At 41.3% G+C, this 23,635-nt stretch overlaps 3 protein-coding genes across 3 annotated transcripts; 2 read left to right on the forward strand and 1 right to left on the reverse strand.

The window, feature by feature from the left end:
- Positions 1–1,088: 1,088 nt before the first annotated feature.
- On the forward strand, positions 1,089–8,878 carry LOC114428991 (fermitin family homolog 1-like). Its single transcript, XM_028397815.1, has 16 exons — positions 1,089–1,233; positions 2,420–2,579; positions 3,342–3,439; positions 3,801–3,936; positions 4,019–4,156; positions 4,973–5,156; positions 5,245–5,347; positions 5,436–5,543; positions 6,277–6,408; positions 6,597–6,646; positions 6,758–6,882; positions 7,408–7,514; positions 7,634–7,858; positions 7,972–8,096; positions 8,181–8,322; positions 8,399–8,878. Exons 2-16 carry the CDS (start codon positions 2,429–2,431, stop codon positions 8,570–8,572), a joined length of 1,998 nt encoding a protein of 665 aa, XP_028253616.1. The 5' UTR covers positions 1,089–1,233; positions 2,420–2,428; the 3' UTR covers positions 8,573–8,878.
- An 863-nt stretch (positions 8,879–9,741) lies between these two features.
- On the forward strand, positions 9,742–15,238 carry LOC114428959 (tRNA (adenine(58)-N(1))-methyltransferase non-catalytic subunit TRM6-like). The gene is made up of 12 exons (XM_028397771.1): positions 9,742–10,036; positions 10,225–10,355; positions 10,530–10,639; positions 11,664–11,755; positions 11,841–11,924; positions 12,004–12,128; positions 12,217–12,387; positions 12,534–12,685; positions 12,841–12,926; positions 13,544–13,646; positions 13,939–14,025; positions 14,633–15,238. The coding sequence occupies exons 1-12, from the start codon at positions 9,927–9,929 to the stop codon at positions 14,792–14,794; spliced, it is 1,413 nt and encodes a 470-aa protein (XP_028253572.1). The 5' UTR covers positions 9,742–9,926; the 3' UTR covers positions 14,795–15,238.
- Positions 15,239–19,073, reverse strand: LOC114428958 (trichohyalin-like). The gene is made up of 7 exons (XM_028397770.1): positions 18,933–19,073; positions 18,793–18,836; positions 18,623–18,710; positions 16,836–18,306; positions 16,642–16,732; positions 16,383–16,493; positions 15,239–15,604 (listed from the first exon to the last, which is right to left on the reverse strand). Exons 1-7 carry the CDS (start codon positions 18,976–18,978, stop codon positions 15,524–15,526), a joined length of 1,932 nt encoding a protein of 643 aa, XP_028253571.1. The 5' UTR covers positions 18,979–19,073; the 3' UTR covers positions 15,239–15,523.
- Between the last annotated feature and the right edge of the window lie 4,562 nt (positions 19,074–23,635).

Genomic DNA, 23,635 nt, shown 5'->3' on the forward strand with positions numbered 1-23,635 from the left:
ATAGTGCAATATGTGTTTCTTTAGCGTTGCCAAAAGCTACTGTCTGATTTTTCCAACAGACACCAGGAGGTGGCAGGCCTCACACACGGCCCTCCTGCCTCCTGTTTTAGATCAAAAGAAAGCTTAAAACTCCATACAGTTGGAAGTTAAAGACTGCAAAAGAAGAGCAGTCCACCTCCACAAATAAACACACCCACACAATTAAAGTTGCGAAATTGGGCATATAACTTGCTGGCTGGCTGTAAGCAGAACACCATCTGTACAAGCCATCAGTGTTTTTGAGTAGTTTCATAAACTGGCACTATGATTGTGTGGAAAAGACTAAATCAAGTGATTCATCTTAATTTACTCACCGAGTTAGATGTGGGCATTAAGGACAGTGGGCGTATTCTTTTGAAGTAAATCATTATTCACAATGTTGTTGCCCTTTAAATGCAAACTCAGTCCCTTCCTGTTTGACAGGCTGGCCCATTTCGGTGCATTTTGACGTAAATAAAAGCTTTGTCATCATATATATATATATAATATAATTGCTTTATATTTGTTACGTTTTCAATGAGTATTTTATACAAAATTCAGACAACTTTTGCCAAGTTTTATCCTTTTTATCCTTTTATCCTTACCCTAACCCTAACCCTAACCCTTTATGGGTTTATCCCTTTGGTTTGATTTATTTTTAATTGCCCCAAACGTGCCATTTTAGCAGTTTTGCCTTTTTACTACTTTTCCTGCACTTACTCTGCTAACTGAATACTTTTAGTGACTTCTTTTTTTTTAAACTAAGCTTCACATGGGCTTCAGCGTTAAGAAAATAGCAATGCTTTTATTACCAAAATGTAATAACTAAACCAGCATTAACGTAAATATTGATGTTCAAGGTTTAGCTAACTGTCTACGCTACTAACCTGAAATATCGGAGTACGTACGTTCTCAGCTCTCGCGATAATTCGGCGACACGCCCGTTATTACAACTTTATTTAAGCAGTTGCAGATAGACAATTCACTGTTAAATTGCAATTCGTCGTTTGGAAACAGTCTGTACATGAGCATGACAAACTAGCCTGTTACGCACCTATGTTCGACCACTTCCGGTTTACGTTCCCCCCTCCTCTACCTGTCTGACGTTGCACGGGGCGTGTTTTTACTCCCAGAGGAGCCTCAGTCCGTCCAAGGTTAGTCCACCTCTCAAGAAATTTCCAGGAATAGCTCACCGGGACAAAACTTTGATTTAAGGTAAGATATATTCCTGACCTCTTGTGTGGTTATAATTGTATGGTTCTGTTACTTTCCAGCAGAGTTTTATTAAACACTCATAGATAGCCTAGATTTTGCAGGACCTTTATAATGTGATTCATTTTTTTTTATCATACTTTTATTCCTAAGGCTGTCTTGTGTGCACTTTGTGGTACAAAAAATACTTTAGTTTGGATTTTACATGGACTTTAACAATAAGAAATGATGCAAAGGTTTTTGTTTTCTGTTGAATTTATAGCAGCCGCTACAACGCTGTGAGAGCCAATCCATCATTCTCAAAGCACATCTCAACAAGCCTTCCCTCAGGACACATGCAAGCTCAAACTTTTTAACTGTACCCTACAGCTGTGCACAGTGCAGGGAGGCACAAAGAAGGCAAAGTGTGTTTATTAAACCTAAGCTCCTGGCAAAGCACTTTCACACAGCTTACACTTCCAATGGGCTATGAGTGAAAGAGGTATTTCTGATGTGTGTTACAGTTTGCATGTCTATTTGCCACAAATTCTGTTATTGCAGAATGAAGGGACGTTGTGTCGAGATGTGTTGTTTTGTGTGGTCTCTCCTGCACCAGATTCATGTCCCTGCTCGTCACACATTCCACAGCTGTGCCCTCCCTCCTGCTCTTCCTTCCTCCTCTTCTCCCCCCTTTCTTACCTGCCTGATGTCTTTCATCTATTCTCTCTATCTCATTAAACTTATCCACCGGATAGATGCAGAACTGCTTTGAGTGTGTGTTCTGCAGCCTCTTTTTCCCAGCTGGCAGCAGCAGGAACATCTGCCTGTCTGTGTGCGAGTTGATGTCTTATTTATAAATGTATTAGCGGAGAGGAGCACATCAGGGGCTGCAGGATCATTGCAGAAAGACTGCAGTAGAGTTTAAATCCCTTCAAAACATGGCCACTTAGATCTGTGTTTGTTAACTGCCAGCCAAGTTCATTTGGACATTCCCACAGGATGTTGAGAAACACTTAATCCACTGACTCATGTTTTCATCCCAGATGTTTCCTAATGTTCAAAACAAAAGGGATTAAGCAAAGATTTAAGATATTTTAGTGGAATTCCCCCTTTATGTATCTATTTCAAGCGAGCAGTCGGTTCCTCGTCCCACTACGTTCTGCAGGGCGTGCTTCTCTGAACCCACACTCTCTCACCTTGATCTTTTTAGAACACTGCCATGATCACAGCCACGGAATATGGAGAAAAATCCTGGGAGCTGTCTGTGCAGGTGGATCAAAAAGATGGCGACGAGTCCATGAAATTTAAGCTAAGGGTGAAAGGAGATTTGCACGTCGGAGGACTCATGCTTAAGCTGGTGGAGAAAATCAGTAAGTGTTTCCATGATAAAACAAACAAACAATACAATACAAAAATCTCTTCTTTGTCTAATTTCTCACAATTAAAGTTTAATTTTCTGTAGTAGAAAGTGCTTTAAGTGCTGTGACTCGGCTGCTGTAGGTCTGTTAGTCAAGCCACACCCTTGTTTGCCCTGCATTCTTCCACAGCACACTGCCATTGTGATGCCATTGGCTTGTGTAGCCTGAGGGGCCAAAGTTCAGGCAGGATTGATCTGATATCACTTTACAATCTTCCATAAACATAGGAGAGAAAATAAAGCTAATATAAATGTAATGTTTTGTGTGGTGGTTTAAAGAGCATAATAGATGACTAAACAGCTTGTCATCAACAGGCGGATTTCAGCCCAACATCATAACATGATGTCAGGTTGACTGATTAAAAACACACCACCTACACAACACCGGGAGTATTTGTGTTGCTACAACTTCACCTCAAACCTCTCCTTACACATTGTTCTGTTCATTTGTATATCTTGTAAATTCTTATAGCCTTATTTTAGTTTAGGTTAAATTTTTATACATGTTTCTTATTATTATTATTATATGTTACTGGTTTTATGTTTCATCTTTTATGTATGCACCATTATCCAAGGCAAATTTCTAGTAATGTGAAACCTCTCCACTTACATGGCAATAAACACAATTCTGATTCTGATTAAACTTGACATGAGTCGTCTACCCTTTGAATGTAACATATAGTGGTAATTATGGTTTTACTCCATCTGTCTGCAGAGGCCTCTCAGGATTGGTCAGACCATGCTCTGTGGTGGGAGCAGAGGAAATGCTGGCTGCTCAAGACGCACTGGACGTTGGACAAATATGGGATTCAGGTAATATGAATGCATGTCAAATTATTCACCTAAAACAATGCAGAATTTCCCAAGATTTATTAAGATTACCCAAGAAAATATATTTCTAGAGAAACTATTTTAATACTCACAGGAAGCGTTCTCCAGTCAATGCATAATATATCACTTCTATGTGTGGAAGCAGCTCTCTAAGGTGTGGAGAGGTTTTATATATCTACCCCTGGAAAACACTGGTTCATAAAATTCTGTTTTCACAATAACAGACTGATATCTCATTTTTATTAACCCTTGCAGCAGAGCCAGAACCATCTGTTGGGTCTTTTATTCATATAACACATGTTACATAGTCCAGAAAAATTCACACAGACACATTTTGTTACAGGCTGATGCTGACCTGCGCTACACACTGCAACACAAACCGCTGCTACTGCAGCTTCCCAACATGAAAACCATCAAAATGACTGTCAGCTTCTCCAGCGTGGTCTTCAAAGCGGTGGAAGATATCTGCAGAACACTCAGTGAGTTTCCATGTCATCTTCCCTGTTCTGTTCTTTGATCATTTGGTGGGATTTAAAATGACGACGCACCGTTTAATGTCAGACATCAGAAGATCAGAGGAACTGTCCCTGCTGAAGCCTCCAGACGATCCCTGCAAAAAGAAGAAGAAGAAGGAGAAGAACGCTCCACAGGAAGACCTCTGGGACATTGATTTAGTCAGTGGGGGACCAGGAGGAACAGGTACTGTAAATTTCTCAACAAGGCAAAATGGCCATAAGGAATAGTCAAAACATAGATCTTCACCAAAACTGCTTCTGACGAGAATTCTCAGCTAAGTTTTGTTCAAAAGTAAATGGGATGGGATTAGCTGGAGGAGAAGAGGAGAAGAGTAGGAGAAGAGAAGATTAGCTGGAGGAGAAGAGAAATACACATATAACACACCATAGATCAGAGAGGCATCTGAATAGTGATGTCAACATCATTATGCAACACATACAGCCTAAAACTACAGAGAAACTGTCACATCTTCTCCAAGAAACAACCTCACTATGCCCACAAACTCTGTACAAGTGTACTGAGGTAAACAAATAGTATTTTTTTTCTTGTTTTATGTCATCAGTTGGTAAAAAAAAGGTATTTATGGCTTTCATTTTTGAAAAATTATGATCCTCACTTCAAACTTTTGCATACTGCAGCGCTGCTGAGATCTGACAGGCTTCAGTTTTCATCTGCGTGATCTGAAGGAATTGTTCAGTGCGCTGCCTCGCACTCCAGGAGCGCCCACTCTCACACGCTTTCTTTAAAGTTGCCAGTTCAGACTCCACACCAACCTAAAAATCTCTCTAATTAAGACCTTTCCATCTCTGCTGCTTTAAAAATGTTTTTCATTAGACTTTTATTTTGGACATTTCTTCAGTGGACAGTGAACGTTTATGTCCCCAAAGTACAAACAGTTGCTGTATATGTGATATAAATATAACGATAGATAGAATCAATCAAAGCATTTTTGGTGACCCCCCAGGTAATAATTGATCTTTTCTTTTTCCCTTAATCCAGGCTCCATGTACAGTAAGACCATGACAGCCACCTATGATCCAGAGAATGGGATGCCGGCGTCCGCCACCAGTCTATGGTTTGGAGAAAACCCTTTAGCTGACTGTCAGCCAAACTTGCCGCCTGCTGAACTTGCCAAGATGTATCAGCCGCTGACGCTTGTGGACAAAGCAATCAACAATGCAGGGTACAATGAAACCTGTCTGTATACGTATGTAAAACTGTTAAAAATGTGAATGATGTTTATATGTACAGTTTATCCTACTGATTGACAGGTGGCTGGACTCGTCTCGTTCTCTCATGGAGCAAGATGTCCAAGATAATGACAAGCTTTTACTTCGCTTTAAGTACAATGTCTTCTTTGACCTCAATCCTAAAGTAAGAAATACAAAATTAATCTCTCATTTAAAATAAATGTCCTGATCTGAAAGCAGGAGATAATCGTGTGTGTGTATTTGTGTTTTAGTACGACGCTGTCCGGATAACCCAGCTCTATGAACAGGCCCGCTGGTCCATCCTGCTGGAGGAGATTGACTGCACTGACGAAGAAATGTTGATGTTTGCCTCACTGCAGGTGAATAATAAACCCAAAGGATTTATTTTTTTGATTTGAAGGTATTTACATCACTTTCGTTGTGATTAAACAGAGACTAAATTAAAGTAAATTGACAATGCAGGGGGAGGCTTCATTACCATCATCATCTCAAAAGTTGTTTTGGGATTCATACATCTAATCAGTGCTGTTCTAAAAAAGCTGTAAAATTGATTAAAGCAGCAAAAATATTTGCTGCTTTTAAACATAACACTCACAACATTATTTATTTGATCAAATTACACATTCAGGAGGTAAAATCTCACAGAAGGAGTGGTTTTAAGTACAATGTGTCTTAGAGCTCAGAATAGGGTAAAGGTGTGTTTGGTGTCTGTGAGGACATGTTGGGACACGAGGAGAATCCCACAGAAGAGGGATGATAGGAAGGAGAGGCACATAGCTGATCAACAAAGACATTTTGTCCCAAAAAACAATGATGACCTAAACAAATCTGAGCTGTGACATTCTAAGTGACTAAACCTCAGCCCATGTATAGTGCTTTTATTTGCTGGGACAGTGATTCAGAAATCACAGTGATTCAAAAGGAGTGTTACATTCACCTACACACTGCTGCAAAGGCTGGCCCACAGGACCATGCTCAAACCTCCCTCTGACTCATTGCAGCGTTGCATAACCTCTTAAATCACATCATAGAACTTCATAAAGACTTGTAGTTGTTACTTATATTGTTGTATATTGTTTTTCCCCCCTCCAGTATCACATTTGTAAACTGACGGTGTCAAGTGAACCACTGGACAACTCCAATGAGCCAGAGATTGATGAAGTAGAGGCAGCCCTATCCAGCCTGGAAGTGACCCTCGAAGGCGGACACGCAGACAGAATTCTGGTAAACATATTATCATTAACTACACTATTCTGGAGTTAACATAAACCTGGAGGGCTTCACGTCTGTCACAGCAGAACACCTGTTTTCAGGCAGAAGTTGGTAGGTAGGCCTGCACTGATTGCACGTCTTGTCATGGTGATGTCACATGACTATACAGGATAATTGACTGTTGTTTATCTTGCTTCTAGGAAGACATTACAGACATTCCAGAGCTGGCAAATTCCCTCCGGCTGTTCAGGTAAACTTGCCTTTATAATGTATATCTGATGCAGTCAGTGAAATAGATCTGTATGTATCTTTAACTGCTGACTGTTCTCTTTATGCTGTTTTACTTCTTGTGTTAAATCAGGCCTAAAAGACTGACACTGCGCCCATACAAAGAGTACTGGTTTGTGTTCAAGGACACCACCATCTCTTACTACAAGAACAAGGAGGCCGCCAGCGGAGAGCCAATAGAGCAGTTGCACCTCAGAGGTCAGTGATGAAGAATGATGTGAAAACACTGCTTTATATTCCTGAGCATTAAAGGTAGGGTAGGAGATTTCATTCTGATGCACTTTTTGTTAAATTAGTGTAACTTCTCTTTATAATCCGATAGCAACCAATTAGTTCGGCACTTTCACATTAAAACGAAGAATATTAATCATCTGTGGAAGCTATAAAACGCTAAAAACATCAGCCAATCCTCCGGGTGGACCCTGCGCGGAGTATTGGCTGGTTGTCACTCTCTTCCTGCTCTGCGCGCACCAGAGAGGTACGTGCATGATGGCCGAAGTCACAGACCGCAGCTCGTCTTCAGGTAATGCACGTCCATGTGATTGGAGGCGTGGCTTCGGGGTGAGCTCTGAGAGAATGGGGCGTGTGTTTACTTTCGAAATCTGGCTGACTCACTGAGTTTTCAGAATCTCCTACCCTACCTTTAACTATTTTTAAATGTAATTATTAATCCTCTTGTGGTATTATCTTATTGTGTGTCCTCCTCTTCCCCGTCATGCACAGGCTGTGAGGTGGTCCCTGATGTTAATGTCACAGATAAGAAGTTCGGCATCAAACTCCTGCTCCCAGTTGCTGATGGGATGAATGAGGTGTATATCCGATGTGAAAATGTAAGTCCCGCCTCCTTATCCATGTATTTCCTGTGACATTTACACAAAAATATTTTGTGCACACATAATACATGTGCAGCAGATTTCATTCCTGATAGTTACGCTTCCCTTTGCTCCAGGAAAATCAGTACGCCAAATGGAAGGCTGCATGTCTCCTGGCCTCCAAAGGCAAGACGATGGCCTACAGCTCCTACAAGACAGAAGTGAAGAACATCCAGTCCTTCCTAAAAATGAAGAGCCTGGCGCCCCCTCCGGGTCAGGCAGCTCCTGATCCCGACGCTATGGACATGAACGCTGAATGTTTTGTTTCTCCACGCTACGCCAAGAAGAACAAGACCAAACAGGTTGGTTTGAGGCGCTACGTGATATGAGATACTTGACTTTGCCAAAAGCTCTCTGTGTGAAGTCACTGCTGTTATTACATTTATATTAATCTGCCTCTGTTGATTGAACGAAGCTGACAGCACGCATCCTGGAGGCCCATCAGAACATATCACGGCTGTCCCTAATGGATGCCAAAATGCGCTTTATCCAGGCCTGGCAGTCACTTCCAGAGTTTGGTATCAAATACTACATTGTCAGGTATAGTGAACATTTTTTCTGTTTCACACTTGGTTTACCTATAAATGCCATTTATGAGTAATAATCCTTATGTTTGTGTTTCAGGTTCAAAGGCGGCAAGAAGGATGAACTTCTGGGGATTTCATATAACCGCATGATTCGTATTGACATGTCCACTGGCCTGCCTGTCACCACGTGGAGATTCTCCAACATGAAACAGTGGAACGTTAACTGGGAGGTCAGACAGGTAAGGGATTCCTCTTTTCATTCACAGAAGCCTTCACCAGAAACACAGATCCTCAATGTCTTGCGTGTATTTCCAGGTGACCATAGAGTTCGACCAGAACGTGACAATAGCCTTCTGCTGTTTGAGCTGCGACTGCAAGGTGGTCCACGAGTTCATTGGCGGTTACATCTTCCTCTCCACAAGATCTAAAGACCAGAACGAAACACTAGACGAAGAACTCTTCCATAAACTTACCGGAGGCCAAGAATGATCAAATCTGTGAGCCTGTGCTTCTTATGATGCATTTAATGTTTATTTATGTACTAATACAACATGAGAGTACAGCATTTTTTCGGCTTTAGCAGTGGAAACCTAAACACTGAGCAATGTAACGAACGTCAGAGAAATGTCACACTTTCACTCACAGAACATTTTGTCCTGCTGTTAACGGTTACAACACTGTGTCCTGCACTTGAAGAATAATGGTGTGGATGTAAATATGTGGTCCAGCAAATTTTTTTAAGGTGAACAGATGTCTTCATTTCAAGCAGTCGATTAAAGGGTTTTTTATGTTTTACAACTTGTTTTGAATCGATCTTTGCTGTTTGCAATTTTCTCAGTACAGGACATGTACTGTACAGCCATGTGCGTCCATTTAACAGCTGCCACACACTCAGAAGAGAGAAGCTTCAGACTCAACAACAGCTTAAGGGAGTCTTGGATTCACGAAAGTCTTCAGAAACTGGACGACCACAGCTTTGAGACATTTTTTGTTTAGTCTACAAGTTTCTTTAAGGTGTACTAAAGATAAAGGTCTTTCCATTTAGATATATTTATTACATTTGACCAATACATGCAGTGTAGAGTGCTGCCTTCACCTGTCCTAACCACATTATCTCTTCTTGCTGCCCTGTGGTACACTTACAGAGGGCTGGTTAATTTGGAACATATTTTTAAGTAGTTCTGAAACACTTCATGACATTGGAAACAGGCAGGTAGATGCCTGCACATATACAGATTCAATCATTAACTAACTTGTGCATATTACATTTAAGTGAACAAGGGAAGGATCTACTTACTCATTTCAGCAGAGAGGATTTATAATACTATGAAATGTTCATCAAGCGATAAAGCAGTAACAGCCTATTAGCAAACCAATCAGTGTGCCAAAGCTAAAACACTAAATCCCTTTCTATTTGAACTCATTGGAAGATTGTAGTTTAATTAAAAAAATGAAAACTACAACGACTCTCAAATAATATAAAAAGGTTTGATCAAAGTAAATAACCATAATTTGTTAGAAGATTCGCAATCGATGACTCTGATATCCACATCGCACTTCGCTCCTATTGGCTAGCAGACTCGGCGACCCAAATCCAGCCAATCACTGGCGCTGACGTTGAAGAGCGGCCGCTTTAGCTGCTATCTGCTATCGTTTAGTCTTCCTGGGATGCTAGGGAAATGAAAGCTAACACGTGGAAATACCAGTCGGCTGTATTTTGCTGCTAATGCAGGGTCGTATAGTGACATTTAGCCCCGTGCCTTGTCAGTGACGACCCTATACGATTAGCAGAAGGCAGCGTTTACCTCTCAGGTGACTCGTGGGCTAGTTTTTCTGCCTTATTATGGCGGCGGACAACGGAGACGATGATTACCAGAACAGAATCAAAGAAGGTGATTACGTTGTGTTGAAACGAGGACAAATCTTTAAAGCTGTCCAAATTCAGCAGAAAAAGTAAGTAATCTCAATTTTCTGTCTGTCCATCTATTAATTTTAGAAGAGGCACGGCCAAGTTAGCTACACACCTTCCTAGATTTGAAATAAAATTCTCACTTTTAGTTTAGCACAGGCACCTACCTAGCCTGTGCTGACAAGACATTATGTGTAATAACAGCGATAATTTCTGACTGTTTCCCTCACAGGAAGGTAATTTTTGAGAAGCAGTGGTTTTACCTGGATAACGCAGTGGGGCAATTGTACAACACCACATTTGAGATCGCGTCTGGAGGGATTCTTCAACCACAGAAAGTCGAGGACGCAGAGAGCTCTTTTGGTGTGTAGCCCGCAGCTTAATGTCGCACAATATTCATATTTAAAATATTATTGGGTTAGTATATTCCAGCAGCTACATTTTCGTTAGTGATGAATGTTTATTTCCAAGCTCAATATGGCTGAATAGTGAAACATAAGTTATGTCACTAATCTGTCTGTGTGTGTGTCTTCCCAGATTCTAAAGAGGCTGGCACAGATAACAGAAACATTGTTGATGATGGCAAATCACAGAAACTGACAAGGGATGACATTGAGACGCTAAAGGAACAAGGTCTGAAGGGTCAGGTACATCCATAACTTTACATTTACGAATATTAAAATGAATGTATCACTGCGTTGTGCCACAGAAAACAGACTAAAAGAAATTCTAGTACCATTCAGTCTGCATCCCTATCATTATGGTTTTATTTTATAGCAAAATAGCTGTTAGCATAGGCAGAAAGGTTGTGATGCTTTTATATGGAATTAAAAAATAATAATCAAAACAAACTCCAGTAGACAAAGCTTTTCTCTGAGCCAGCAGCAGAGGGAGTACCAGTGTTGGATTGACACTTAGCCAGCTCAGCAGATCACTCCATAGAAAACATTTGACAGGAGGCACATCACCAGTCATTCCATCAAAAAAACTTCATAATCTAAGCTAAGTTTTAAAGGTAGGGTAGGAGATTTCATTCTGATGCACTTTTTGTTAAATTAGTGTAACTTCTCTTTAAAATCTGGTAGCAACCAATTAGTTTGTCAGTTTCACTTTAAAACGAAGAATATTAATCATCTGTGGAAGCTATAAAACGCTAAAAACATCAGCCAATCCTGCGAGGCGCCCCTGCGTGTAGAGTTGGCTGGTTGGCTGCTCTCTTCCTGCTCTGCGTGCACCAGAGAGGTACATGCATGATGGCCGAAGTCACAGACTGGTTGGGAGGTGTGGCTTCAGGGTGAGCTCGAGAGAAAGGGGTGTGTGTTTACTTTCAAAATCTGGCTGACTCTCACCGAGTTTCCAAAATCTCCTACCCTACCTTTAAGCTTGTGAATGAGCAGAGACAGAATAAGGTCAGGAAGATGCATAGCGGCTTTGGAGCCCAGTATCTGTGTGAAAGGGTCTCATAATCCCACTAATATCTTCATCACCATTTTGACCATGTGTTCATAATAAACAAACAAGCTGGTGTAATGCTGCCTCTGTTTAGTGTGATGTGTTGTTAATCCAAACGCATGAGGGGAGTTTCTTTTTAATGAAATTCAAGGAATGAGTGCTGAAGACAAGGTTTTGAGAAGCAAGATTAGAGCCTGTTTGTGTATTTGTGACCAACAGGAAATCATTCAGCAACTTATAGAGAACAGCTCCACATTCCGAGATAAGACTGGGTATGCCCAGGATAAGTACATCAAAAGGAAGAAAAAGAAGTAAGTCACTACACACGTAGTCTGTTCTGGACATTTAATGTCGAGTGGTGTAATTAGTGTTATTATTGTTTTCCCGCATTCCCAGGTATGAAAATACTGTCGCCATTTTAAAACCATCCTGTCGCATCATGGCTTTGATGTACCATGGCAGAGAACCAGGGAAGATCTGGTGAGTGAGCTGTCAGAATGGTTGGAGGTTGTCTTTAACAGAATTCAGATAATTGAACGATGATTTCCATGTGATGCAGCCACCTTCGATACGACACACTTGCCCAAATGTTAACTCTGGCTAACATCCATGCTGGCAGCAAGGTTTTGGTGTTTGAGACCTGTGCTGGCCTTGTACTGGGAGCCGTCATGGAACGAATGGGAGGCAAGTTGAAGGCTCTTCTTGTTGTGTTCAGAGTTCCTGCACTTTCTCTGCCCTTTGTATAATTGCTGTCTCCTTCCTCCTCATCCAGGCTATGGCTCGGTGATCCAAATGTACCCAGGAGGTGGGCCTCTTCGGGCGGGTGTGGAGAGCTTTGGCTTTCCTGCACATTTTCACGATATGCTGCATGACTTTCCCATCTGCCATGTCAACGCTCTACTGGCAGGAACCATGGACACCACTGCCAAAGACCACGCTACTGGTAGGACACGCCTCTTTTTAACAACACATTTACAGCCCGCTATCGAGTGCTTAAATGCCAAAAATCCAACATTATCGCTATTTTTTTATTTGCAATTTAATTAAAACATTTAGAAAACTCTAACAAAGATATGCATTCCATTACAGATGAAAAGCAATATAACATGGCTGCAGAGAAGGGACAGAACCAGCCTGAGGGAGAGCAGCAGGGAAATCCAGAGGAACAGAGCATGGAGACTGGCGACAATCCTCTCCAGGACCAGGAGAAAATGGAGGAGGAGAAGCGTAGGGAAGCTCGAGTATGTACAATATTTACAAAATATTTGACTTTTTGTTATTTGAGCTTGTTAGCACACAATAAGTGGATGCTAAATATATTTTTTTACTGAAGACACTAAAACAAAGATGTCAAAAAATGACTAGGAATAAAAATATATATATATTTTTTTGTTAGGCTCAAGATAAAAAGATGAAGCTGGAAGAGAAGCGGAGGAAACTGGCTGCTGCTGCTGCCCTGCTGGAAGGCAGGAATGCCGACGGGTTGGTGTCAGATTCTGTTTCTCTGCATTGCTCTTCCTTTTTTTTCCCTCCACCAGCCTCTTTCAGCTCCACATTGCACCGTATAGTAAATAACCGCAGTTAAAGCTGAGGATGAAAAATTTATGAGTGATTAAAGCGTTGTTAACTGCCCCTATAAAAGTCATTGTACATGATTTGCCTCCCTCTTAGCTCACACACAGTGATTAGTTTACCATGCCCTTACAAGGTGAAAGGACTGATTGCACTGCAGTTTCCTTTCATATAAACTGAAAAACCTTTTATAGGCTTCTTTATGATTGATGGATGGTGACATCTATGTACAAAGGTATTGATCTTGTTAGCCTATTGACTTCCCTCTTCATTAAAGCCGCTGTATCATAAACACCACCACACCTTTATCCTGAATCAGCCTCTCTCATCCACCTATATGAAATATGGCATAAATACCCCCCACAGAAAGGTGGTAAATCAGTTCCAGTATAACGTCACACACAGTGCTGATAAGAGAACTCACGATATTGCCTACCTGCACATTTCCAATTACAAAGTGTGCCTTGACAGTATATTTCATGGTAGGACAGGTTTGCTTGATCATCTATTTGTTTCCTCACGTACAGGTTGGTCATAGCGAGTCGGTTTCACCCGTGTCCAGTCCTGCTGGGTCTGCTCAAATTCCTCGCCCCCTCCAGGCCTTTTGTTGTTTACTCCCAGTACAGAGAGGTAAAGTATTTACAAGGAGTCTCCTATGCAAAGAGGACAATGAAGTTAGGATCTCATCAGCTGCCACTGCACTATGGTTTTATTGCTTTTATTGTATTATTCTACTTGCATACATGCTGTGGACATCCCTGTCACAAACATACAGTGTGTAGTTCTATCACACCTCGAACTTATTACGTCTCTTATGCTTGTGTTGCCAAAGAGATCAATCTGTGTGTGTTAAACTGTTAACTGTTAAAAGCTGTGCTTTTCTTAATACTTTTTTTTTTCTCTTCAACCTCAATTTCTGTAGACTCTTATTGAGTGCTACACAAAACTCAAGGAACAAGGCGGTACTGTTAACATACAACTTACAGACACCTGGCTGAGACATTATCAGGTAACTGTTTGAATTCCTTTTTGATTGATTGATATTTCATAATGGAGATAAAGTTTTTATTAAAAGAACTCATTTTAATATTAATTAATAATTAAAGCATTTCCCCTCGGTGATAAATAAAGTAATTCTGATTCTGATTTGTTTTCTCTTTTTTTGAATGAACTACAAAGCTGATTAGAATGTCTACAGTAATGATGTCATTATACAAATGGTGGCTGCGTTTTGTTTGTCTGATTTTATACATGGGACTTTCAGTGTTGGCATGTAAACATTGTCCAATCACGTGAAACTCATGGATACATGGATCGTGCATTCACACCATTGAGACAATTAGATGAAGTCCCATCTAGCTGTCAGCCACCCATAGATGTCTGTTTGGTGGTGAGGTTAGCTAACATGATGCCTGAAGGAGAGGCGAGTAAGAAAAGTTGAGTTTTTGTTTATTCATAAATTTATTTTATGATATCATATTGGCACCACCATGTTTAAGAGTGTTCACAGATTTACATCCTGGATGAAAATACTCAAGCTTTTCCCACCCCCTAGGCCTAAGTCTTATTTCCTGTAAAGTTAATGTCTCCTGACTGGGTTTCTGTTATGTCTCTAGGTGTTGCCCAACAGGACACATCCTCTGCTCCTGATGAGCGGGGGTGGTGGATACGTCCTCTCGGGGACAACAGTTGCCGTGGACCACTCCAAACCCGCAGGCTCCCAGCAAGCCGAGGAACCAGCTCCAAAGAGACAAAAAGTGAAAGACACTGAAGGATAAAATAAACACAGATGATGGCCTGTAGAGAATTACCTCCAGCACTGATATCTGTTTTTGTTGAACTGATCGGACACTTCTGGAGTAAAGGAGGACGCAGTGTCTGGTTCATGTTCATCAGGGCACCTTCTCCTGCTTCTCCTGTCCTGTGTACTCACATCAGTGGAGACTAAGGTGTAATGCTGAGAAGTAAACGGTTAGCCTTTAGGCTATCTGGGCTCATGTTTTATGAAAGGAACTTCTGTGTTGATAGCAAGTGGCAGATTTGTTTATTATGCCTTGAGACCAGGTGTAAACAAACTTTTATTTTAACTTTTAGTATTTTGTTATTCCTGCAGGAAGTGCTATTGGTTCTCAGATGCAGTTGCTAAATGCAGCTTGACATGTTACCATTTCTTTTTTTAAAAAAAAACATTAGAATAAATGACAAGTTTTTTTTTGGTCCCAGAATAACTTCTTTATTGAGTGCAAACAAATCACACATTTTAATAATTGGTCTCATATTTATATATGTTTTTCACAGTTCTCTTAACTATATAAACATCCAAGCATTTCCCATGCTATTTAGATAACATCAAAATGTCACAAAAACATAAACAGGTACATACAATGTTTTTGGCAAGGCATTGTTTAGTTCTTTATGTATATATATTTTTGTCACTTTTCACAACATAATGACACTAAGTTGGCATTTGACATACAGTAAGACAACAGCTTTACAATGCCTCCGGGTTATGCAGTGTTGCCATGCAATTTGGATGCAATCTTCTGCAGCTCCATGTCCATTGCTGCCAGGTTTTCCAGCTCTTTCTCCTGAAAAAAAAACAGAAGAAAATGTTTTTTCCCATCCTTAATTTGTCACTTGGAACCTGCTTGGAACTAATGAAATCTCTATGCCACTGTCCCTAATTTGTTTTCCCTACTTCACAGTATGTGAAAGGTGGGACGGTCTCTGCAGGCTGTACTTCTTCTTTAACAGGCATATTAGGACTTTGATTGCTCTTGGGAGGCTACAGTGATGATGGTCTTAGTGTGATTACAGTCATAACACACTGGTGGAGGGAGCACATAGATAATAGGCAGAGCTAACAAGCTGCAGACCTGAAGTAAGTCAGAGTTGGAGTACGAGTCGGTGCACATGAATGTACTGTTTGAGTTTCCTTCATGTATTTGGGACATGCTCATGAGGGACAGATCTCAATGTGCATTTGCACAGATGCATATTCACTGATGCTCTGCCGCTCTGAAGGCTAAATCTTCAAGTAGACAGGAGATTTCCATAATGAGCATGGCTGCCAGTGACAGAGTGTGGTGTAGAGACGTGATGAGCTTCATGACTTTACTAGGTCAGCTGAATACAGTGAATTGTTTATAGTGACAGCTACACAGACAGTGATATTTTAAGTGTAGAATTTTAAAAACTAAATACAAATATTTAAACTGCCTGTTTTTGTTTCTTCTAGCTCATCAGTTATAATCTTGACTACTTTTTACAAGACATCAGTTCAGGAGGGGTCTAATTTTAACATGTAAACATGAAATCATCAATCGTAAAGGCTGCTAGTAAATAAAATTGCCTTTTTTCTTTTACCTCCTGTGGTGTAAGTGCTCTCTGGTGTGTGTTCCTCGTAGCCTCATCTTGAGTGGAGTGGTTAGCCAGCTGGTTAATCTTATAGCTCAGCAACTTGGCCAGTTCATCCATCTGAACACAGACACAACACATCATACCGCATAAATATCTGTACAATAATGACATGTACAAAACAAACAGATGTAGGTCAAAGGAAATTAAAGAAGGTAAAATAGTTCATAGTTATGTTCAGATTTAACAGTCTAAACCTCATGCCTACCTTGGTTGAGTGTTCATCTGAGTCTCTTTTGTACCAGGCTGGGTGGTAGTAGCCTCTGTAAATCCAGGGATTACGCTTCTCAGCCAGATACCTGATGAAAAAAAACACAAATTCAAAGCTCTACTTTTTGTCTCACTTCTTAGGATGTTGGTTCATTTAAATCTAGTTTGCAGAACTGAACATGATGAAAGTACCTCAGAGCTTCATCTCTGCCTTTTGCCTCCTCTTCGTAGTCTTCTGAATCACCCCTCTGTTCCTCCTCCTCTTCTGAAGATCCTCCGCTACGCTTGTGGTATTTCTTTTTATGGTGGTACCGGTGTGTCGGTTTCCATATGCGCTTTTCCACTTCTCCCTCTTCTCTTCCGTGCCTTTTGTCGAAACCCCAGTCCTCTTGGCTACGATCCCCTTCTGGCTCCTCTCTCTCCTCCTCTGCCAGTTCCTCGTCACGTTTTTGTCTCCTCTGGTGGTACCTGCCGGGTCTCCAGTCTCTCTTGTCCCTTCCAGTATCAAAATCCCAGGACTCCTGGCTGCGATCCTCATCCGGCTCGTCCCTGGCCTCCTCAGAGAGCTCCTCATCACGTTTGTGTCTCCTCTGGTGGTGCCTGCCAGCTCTCCACTCTCTCTTCTCTCTACCTGTATCAACATCCCAGGACTCCTGGCTGCGTTCTTCGCCTGGCTCGTCCCTGGCCTCCTCAGAGAGCTCCTCATCGCGTTTGTGTCTCCTCTGGTGGTGCCTGCCAGCTCTCCACTCTCTCTTCTCTCTACCTGTATCAACATCCCAGGACTCCTGGCTGCGTTCTTCGTCCGGCTCATCCCTTGCCTCCTCAGAAAGCTCTTCATCCCGCTTGTGTCTCCTCTGGTGGTACCTGCCAGCCCTCCAGTCTCTTTTCTCTCTTCCTGTATCAAAATCCCAATACTCCTGGCTGCGCTCTTCTTCTGGCTCTTCCCCGACCTCCTCTGAAAGCTCCTCATCACGTTTGTGTCTCCTCTGGTGGTACCTCCCTGCTCTCCAGTCCCTCTTATCTCTATCATCGTCCAGTCCCCAGGATTCCTGACTGCGTTCTTCATCTTCCTCACCATCTGACAGCTCGTTGCCACGTTTGTGGAGCTTTTTCTTGTGGTGATAGCGATGTGTGGGTTTCCATATGCGCTTGGATCTCTCTTCTTCAACCTCGTTTCCGTTCCTTTTGGCCACATCCCAGCTCTCCTGGCTACGTTCCTCTTCTGGCTCCTCCTTCTCGTCTCCTAAAGGTTCCTCGTCGCGTTTGTGCTTTCTTTGGTAGTGTCTTCCAGGTCTCCAGTTCCTCTTCTCTCTCTCTTCTTCTTCTTCTTCTTCTTCATCATCTGATCTCTTTTTTTCTATTCCCCAACTCTCCTGACTGCGCTCGTTGTCTTCCTCCTCCTCACCTCGCTTGTGTTTGGTTTGGTGGTATCTTCCAGGCCTCCAGCTGCTTCTCTTCTCCCGCTGTTCTTCTTCTTGGTACCTCTTCTCTTTCTCATCACCCAGACTCCAGGATTCTTGGCTGCGTTCATCCTCAGGTGTTTCCCTTTTGGCCTCTACTGATTTCAGGAGCGCCTCGATGTCCTTCACATCTGCTGCTTTTACCTCAGGCTGCTGACCTTTGACCGCCTCTTCATGTGTGACTGCCCCATCACGTTTAACTCCTAAAGCAGAACAAAACGATGACCAACAGAGATCCATCATTTGACTTCGGTTTAGGTTTGATATGCCGAATAAATCTTTGTTCCTATTATGTTAATTTAAAATATTTTTTTGAATCTCTCTCTTTTAATCTGGGGAGATTTGAGATAAAACCTGATCAGGTAAATTGTTTTTTTTATGTCAGCTGCCTTGCTCTGTGTCAGTGACAGTAAAAAGAGTGCTGCATCAGCAGGCTGAAATGTTCATGTATCTCCACACCATTCCGATTTAGGCTGAATAAGCACAACTACTGGAAAACATTTTCCTTGTGTTACTGACCTGCTTGTACAATATCTTTGCATTCCTGATCCAACTGGGCGTCCGGTTTGAGAGCTTTTGACAGGACCTCAACCAAACACCGCTTTATCTGCAAGGAAATAAAAGAAAACACTAAACATGCACCTTCCTGCAGTCACACTGCTGTATTAAACTGCATAAGGAAAGCTTACCAGGGCTGTCTGTCCGTCTTTCTCCACTGGAAGCGCCAGATTCTCTGCATTAAAAGAGAAACAGACACATGAGTCGCTGTCCACGGTCCTGAACTAACTTATTTTTAAAGCCCTCAGTCCGAACAGAAGCTTCCACCTACCTGCCAGCAACGCCGCAACCGCGGCAACAACACAAATAAGTCTCATCTTGACGAGTCGAAGGTATAATCCAGGTAACAGAGCAGGAGAAGATGCGTGAAAAGCAGCTGCCGTCCCTCCGCAGCGTGCAGGGGAGCGCTGCGCTGACTGTGCGCTGCTGCTCTGAGGGCTGGAGCCGAGGAGCGCCTCAAATACTGAGAGGAGTGGGCTGGAGGAGCGTGGGTGGACGGCTTCAGGCGCTGTTAATGTCATGACTCATTAGACCTGCAGAGAAAGAGAGCGGCCCGAGCGGGGTGCACGCACAATGCCGACATTTGTGAGCAAAGTGAATTGTGATCTTGTTAGTGTCACGGTTCGTTCAGGTGACACTTTAAGCGCCTTGAATCACAACTTTATGTTTTGTCGGTGGGCAGACACAACATCATAACATCACAAGTTACGCAATAATAGTTTCATTAATGGTCATTTACTACAGAAACAGCTCAGCCCAATGTCCTGCTGTGGGGATTGACTAATTTACGTGATAGAATACAATAACTTAATAATTATTAAAATATATTAAAATATGTTTCTGCCCCATTCACGCTAAACTTCCTTTGATTAAACTCAACATTTGTTTGTCAAATTTCTATGTAGCATGAAGCTATACTGTACATTAGCCTTGATTAGCACTTGTAGCTAACAAGCTAGCTACCTAGGTAGCTTGCTAAATCAGCCGATTTGCTTAATTAGCACAGTTGCTAGTTCGTAAACCGTCTTGCTAACATACAAATTCGAGACCAACCGCTTATCAATTATCTTGCTCATTAGCGTTCAGTGGCAGTTATTTTGTGCAGCAAACAACAACTCAATCCTTACTGCGTCAAACAGCCTTCAAAATGAGTTGGACTTGTCACATTTAGCAACATGCTAAATCCATAATAGCTAGCTGCTATCTATTGATATTGACCTTTACTATATTTTGGTTATCCATTAACATAAAAGTTTATTGTCTTTTATTGTTTAAATTATCTTTATAATATATATTAAGATAATTAAATTAGCTTTATAATTACAACCATAGTTGACTTATTACACGTTTTCACCTATTTTGTTACTGCTGTTGTAAAAAATAACTTCCTGATTGATATTGATATCGTACATTACACAATACACACACATTTCCTTATTTACAATTGCAAAGCATTAAAAGTGTTCTAAGTCAGAACTAACTCCAGTCGGCTCCTCAATAATTCATCCAGCCCTGAGCAGGCCCCATCCTGTTTCACATGGGAACCATGAGAGCCTCAACACAAGCAGCAGCAGCTACAGGGTAACTATGGCGAGCAGGATGAATAGTTGTAATACTTTTTTACTGTTTTTGCACTACTTTGTTTATATGTTTTTTTTAATTCACAACTTTAAAGAAAACTACATAAACAGTCTGTTACTGTCTTCATAACAAACTGTGGATTGGTATGAGCTGACATGTGCAGCGACAGAGCTCTCAGCTCAGCATGGCTCAGAACATTCAGACTGACAACTGCTGGCATCTTCTTTTGGCACTTTTTATCTCCTTACTCCCTTGCACAGCAGTATATTAATCTAAAATCTAAAATATGTTCATTCAGTGGTGAGAATAAACATGATTGTTTGCACACCAGGCTCTGACCTTTGCATGCGATGTGAAGTTCATTCCAATTCAATTATGTCTTGGAAATCATAAGGCCAGAAACTGCAACAGCTGCGAGCCAAATAGGAATACTGCACTCCATAAATCTAGAGCCTGCGTGCCTCTCGTGCCTACATGGCTGCTCCCTGACATCTATCTCTGTGTCTGCAGATAGCCTGCTATGGCAGGACTGAAATAATTACTGGTCAGAGCATAAAACAGATGGTGTGTATTGTACAGCTAAGCAATGCCGATCCACAGCAGTCGATTAACGCAGTATTTGGTGTGAATTATGCTTCGTGTTCAGTGAGCTGCAGCAGGGAGAGAGAGACAGAGAGCTCTGCAGCTTCCTATCTTCTCTCCAGGGAGGAAGTGTTAGGCTCAGTATTCCACAGTGAGCCATCCAGCCACTATCAAAAGCACTGAACCATTAAATTATACAGGTTCCATGCACTGAGCACTGTCCATGAATGTGTGGGCATGTGACACTGTGTGTGTGTGTGTGAGTTTACTGTTTTTACTCCAGACCTGATTAATATTTCAGTTAGCTGTGCAGCTTATACAGGCTACCAGGAGAGGATTTAAGAGACACAGCTCAGTGTGTTCAGACTCAGGTCTGCCCCTGTCTGCAGCAACACCACCCCTTTCATCTCCACCACCATTTACATGCATGAACAAAAGGCACAGGGGGGGGCTCTCATTGAGCACAAAGCAATAATGCGCCACATGAAAGCTCGGACTGTTTTTTGATCTTCAGCAGGGACAAGCTTTGTGTTTGGCTCAAAACTACCGAGAGACTTTGATGGTAGTCCAGGAACAATAGGGGAGTCTGTGTACAGCCAAACAGACTTATTTTTATAATATCTTGTTATTGTATCATTAATGTCTGACAGAGGAAGAATAAAATGGCCTTTGTTACCTTTTAGTCTGATATAAAGCAAATAATTAGCAAACATCCATCTAGAGTGCTGTATTGCTGTCATCAAAAAGCTGGCAGCTGTACAAAGTTAGCTATTTATTTATTTATTTTTACGCACGGTGACAAAGTTGGTGAACATGGTATAGATAGATGATAGCCTCCTATATGTCAACAGTGGCTTGTTTCACTGCTGCTGATCTGCAACAGATGTTGCTCTGTAAGGACAGTTTTTTCTTGCTTGTTTTTAGTCAGAATCTGTTTATTGAACATCTCTCCACAACACTGTGGTCACAGAGGGTTGTGGTTCTCCATTTGTAGCCTGAATTGTATCGGCCAATCACGTTTAAGCAGGTGAACAGAATGTAACTCACTGTGATACCATGTGTGGATCTTCAGAAGGTGGAGGAGTTCGTTTTTCCAATAGTTAGAGATGCCATGAACTTTGGTCCACACAGAGGCCCTGATCAGGCGGAGCTGCTACCACTCAACACTGTACTGTGTGCTAATGAGTGTACAAGTAGGCCTACAGCAAAGAATGGAAATTAAGCTCCGACAGACATGGGTGTCGTTACGAACCTGTTTGATTGACTCATCAGACAGGATGATCTGTATTGCTATTAGCGTCACTATAGCATCAGCCTGGTGCTTTGTCAATGCAGCCTTCAAGAGGACCCAGCAGGGCTGCACATGGATAGAATGGCCCATAAAGAGGATTCAGCTCTGACTGATTGTGTAATACAGGATATGAATATTATTACTAATTACCAGACATTCAGGTGAAAGCTTATTATAATGTCTAATTAGATATTTTTCTGTTGCAAATCAGAACAAAATTCAGCTGTGTAATCACATTTCCTGGAGAGACTCTGACAGAAGGCACCGGGCACAGAAACGGAAATCCTCTTGAATGTAATAGTTCTTGGGCCATTACCCATGAGTATTCTTTATTTATTATTAATGCAGATTGTTTCATGAGTGAAAGTGTAGTTTCTAACGAGGTCTGTGAGGATGAGAGAGAATGAGTACAAGATAAATATGAATGAATCATGAATGGGGCAGAACAGGTCAGCCATTATGAACATTTAGACTTAAATATCATGGTTAAAAGGAGGCAAGAAGTCACATGTCAAAGCATCTCTCCTCTTTAAGGTCTTGCAGAAGAAATAAAATGTTTTGCAGTAATATGTTGATTCACACTCACTCTGTGTATAGTTATATCCGGGGTGAAGTCAGTTGACACTGTGACATGATGTCACTGCAGCATGATGTCTAAACACATACATCCAGCAGCACTTCCAGCTTTGCAGGACCAGCTCTTTTTATAATGTGGTTAGATATTTACTGAAATGTGCTAATAAAAGCCACTGGGTTATGAGTGAGGCAGTGTCAACACTGCATTCAGCAGAGTGTAAGAAATATCTGCAGCGCCCCAGGAACGAGTTCAACACACAGATCAGTGTGCCAGGATGTCACAACAATAATAATAACATACTGTAGATGTGCAGCAGTTAGTTCTATTAGAGAAATGTTATGAAACTATAGTCAACAAAAGGGCGTGTGCTGTTAGTCATATTAAGCACTGACGGGGATAGTTTTGTTTTCAGGTTTCATTGTGGTTGTTGTGTATATAAAAATGTATTATGGGTGTAAATTTGGTTTAAGGTTCTTGGTTGTCTTCCATTAGGGTATGTTTGCAGTCATATCTCTTAATAAAGTGTAGTTTTCTAGTTTATTTTTCTGTATTTCATTTCAATATGTGTCCATTTATTATAGTTTGCTTAGTTATCATATTGCAAAAAGCTAACAAACATATAACTTTATGACAATACAAGCAACAAGTGTAAAATAAATATTACAAATCACCTCAGTCTTTCAGAAAATTCAAATTTCTACACCTTGACGAATAGATCATTGATAATTGTATTATGTATGTTCATTTGTTAATCATCTTCCCACCAAGTTAATATCAGTGTATAGATTTTAATGACATCCTCATGCAGAGGAAACCACCACACTACAAACTGTCAATCAAATTAGGTCTTTCTTCATATACAGTATACAGAGTGCAGCAGTCCTGATCTCACCCTAGCTACAGTATTTTTACTGCTGCCAATCATACATATTTTATTACTCTA

The sequence above is a fragment of the Parambassis ranga genome, chromosome 24, assembly GCF_900634625.1.
Source record: "Parambassis ranga chromosome 24, fParRan2.1, whole genome shotgun sequence".
Lineage (NCBI taxonomy): Eukaryota > Metazoa > Chordata > Actinopteri > Ambassidae > Parambassis > Parambassis ranga.